Raw genomic sequence first — 2,500 nt, 5'->3', positions numbered from 1 at the left:
TTGTGGTAGTGAATATATTATAGATTTAATAAAAAATTTAGCTGATATCTTTAATGATCAATTAATTATTAAAAAGTTCGAAAGGTTAGGTTCTTTACAGTTACTAGAATATAACACAACATTAGAAGATGTTCAAACAGGTGATTGTATTATAACCTTCTCAAGAAATAATATTATGTTACTAAAAAAAATTTTAGAAAAAAACAACAAAAGAGTATTGGTAATATATGGCTCCTTACCACCAGATTCAAAGAAAAAACAAATAAATATGTTTAATCAATATTGTGAAGATGATATGGATGAAACACATGAAATAATAACACAAAGAGAACAAAAAAACAATCAACATAATCTACATTTGTTGTATGAAAAAAAAATAGAAGAATATAAAATTAAAATAAATAATTTCAAACAAAGATTAAATAAACATAATCTTAAATCTAATATGAACAAATATTATGATTCAATTTCTTATTACAAAAATATTTTGAGAAAATATTTTCATTGTGTCAAAAAATATACATATCATCAAAAAAAAAAAACAAAAAAAAAAAAAAAACAAACAGTTTTAATAGCTACAGATGTTATAGGTATGGGTTTAAATATAAATATTAAAAGAATAATTTTTTATTCCTTAAAAAAATATGATGGAGATATTTTAAGATATTTAACTATTTCGGAATTTTTACAAATAGCTGGAAGGGCAGGTCGTTTTAATCCTTCATCTGAAAATAAATCTATAGGATATATTACATGTATACACATAGAAGATATAGAAATATTGAAAACTATATTTAAACATAAATATATAAATAGTCTCAATTATATATCAACTAGTGATCTACAAGAGGGGCAAAACGAATTAAATAAATCTCATTCGGATCGGTTACACAACATAAATAATTTATTGAATATCCAATATTCAACATTATTAGATATATATAATATGATAAAAAAGGAAAGAACTATGAAGGACGAGCAAATGGAAACAAGTAACGAAATTAATGATATATATAGTGCAGACAAGAAAAAATTAAAAATAATAAAAAATATTCATAATAATAATAATTATATACATAAAAATAATGATGGTGATAATTTTATTTGCACCATTAATAATAAAAATAATTATAAAGCAAAGGCAGGATTCTTTCCCCAGTATTATATTGTTGAAGAATTAAGAAAAACTTTAGAATATGAATACAATTCAAAAATAAAACTACATGAAATACTTAAAATATTAGTTGATTATGTAAGATTAAATGATGAATATTTTTTTTTAACAAAAAATTATAATAATATGATTATTATTACAAAGGAGTTAGAACATATTAATTTACAACCAAAGATTCTTTTTACATATTCCTTATGTCCAATAAATATAAATAATATTATTCTTCTTAATACATTAAAAACATTTTGTATGTGTCATAGTATATTAGGGTATGTAGATTTTTTTCATTGTGTCAATAATAATATATTCTCTCATGTAGATGGCAACAAATATTTCGATCTATTAAATAATGAAACCAATAATAACAATACAACAAATCATAGTATATCATATAATAATATTCAAAGGGATGCTAATATAAATACAAATTTTATAAATCAATATCATGCATATCTAAATGAAAATGTGATAAGTAATATAAATTATATAGATCATAATAATAATAAGTATGATATATCTACGAATAGTTTTTATTTTAATAAAAAAATAGATATAGATAACAATATAAACGTCAACACACTATGTGAACATAATCAAGGGGAAATAAAAAGTATGAACATACAAAAAAATAATGATGATAATATAATCCATATAGATGAATATACTCAATTATTAGAAATGTATTATGAAATGATGGATATGTATTGTTGGCTATATACAAAATTCCCAGATGTATATAAAAATATTAATTTAGTAACTAACGAAAAAAAAAAAGTCTCTATGAAAATTATTCATATGCTAACACACACATTTAAGGATAAATAAACAAGCGTGTTAATCAAAAGGAGTGAAAATAAAATGAATAAATAATAAATTAATATATACAATTATTTTGTGAAAAGCCAAAAATATTCAAAAATATAAACATTACAATGATTAAGCATATTTTTATAAAAGTAAAAATGAAAAAAAATTATATTACATATATATATATATATATATATATATATATATATATATAATGGAATAAATATGTTTATATTAAAAAAAAAAAAAAAAAAAAAAAAAAAACTCTTTTTTTTTTTTTTTTCTTCATAAATATATACATAAATACATACATATATATATTTATTATTGTTTATAATTTTTTATGTTGTGTTTGTATTTTCTTCTTTATTCAAACCTACACTGTCTGATGGAAGTGGAGGAGGGTTTGTGTCTGGTGCGGGCGCATTGACTAGTAACTGCTCTGCATAATTCATAGGCATTTGTGCCCAATCTACAAAATAAAATAAAATAAAAACATATAAATAATTATATTAAAGA

The 2,500-nt window shown here is 20.4% G+C and overlaps 2 protein-coding genes across 2 annotated transcripts in view; one reads left to right on the top strand and one right to left on the bottom strand.

The window, feature by feature from the left end:
* PGSY75_0623700 (putative ATP dependent DEAD-box helicase) overlaps positions 1-1,999 on the top strand; it is a gene marked incomplete at both ends in the record, with an annotated part of 3,411 nt that extends 1,412 nt beyond the window's left edge. The window contains one exon of the mRNA XM_018784817.1: positions 1-1,999. This exon is cut by the window's left edge and continues 1,412 nt beyond it. Coding sequence (XP_018642871.1) covers positions 1-1,999 — 1,999 coding nt within the window.
* Positions 2,000-2,322: 323 nt separating this feature from the next.
* The window catches only part of PGSY75_0623600 (putative transcription or splicing factor-like protein), a gene marked incomplete at both ends in the record, with an annotated part of 1,942 nt that continues 1,764 nt past the window's right edge, over positions 2,323-2,500 (bottom strand). The window contains one exon of the mRNA XM_018784816.1: positions 2,323-2,453. Within this exon, the coding sequence (XP_018642870.1) occupies positions 2,323-2,453 (131 nt within the window).

The sequence above is a fragment of the Plasmodium gaboni genome, chromosome 6 (genome assembly GCF_001602025.1).
Source record: "Plasmodium gaboni strain SY75 chromosome 6, whole genome shotgun sequence".
NCBI lineage: Eukaryota > Apicomplexa > Aconoidasida > Haemosporida > Plasmodiidae > Plasmodium > Plasmodium gaboni.
The sequence above is the reverse complement of the archived record's forward strand: the minus strand, read 5'-3'. Positions and strand labels throughout refer to the sequence as shown.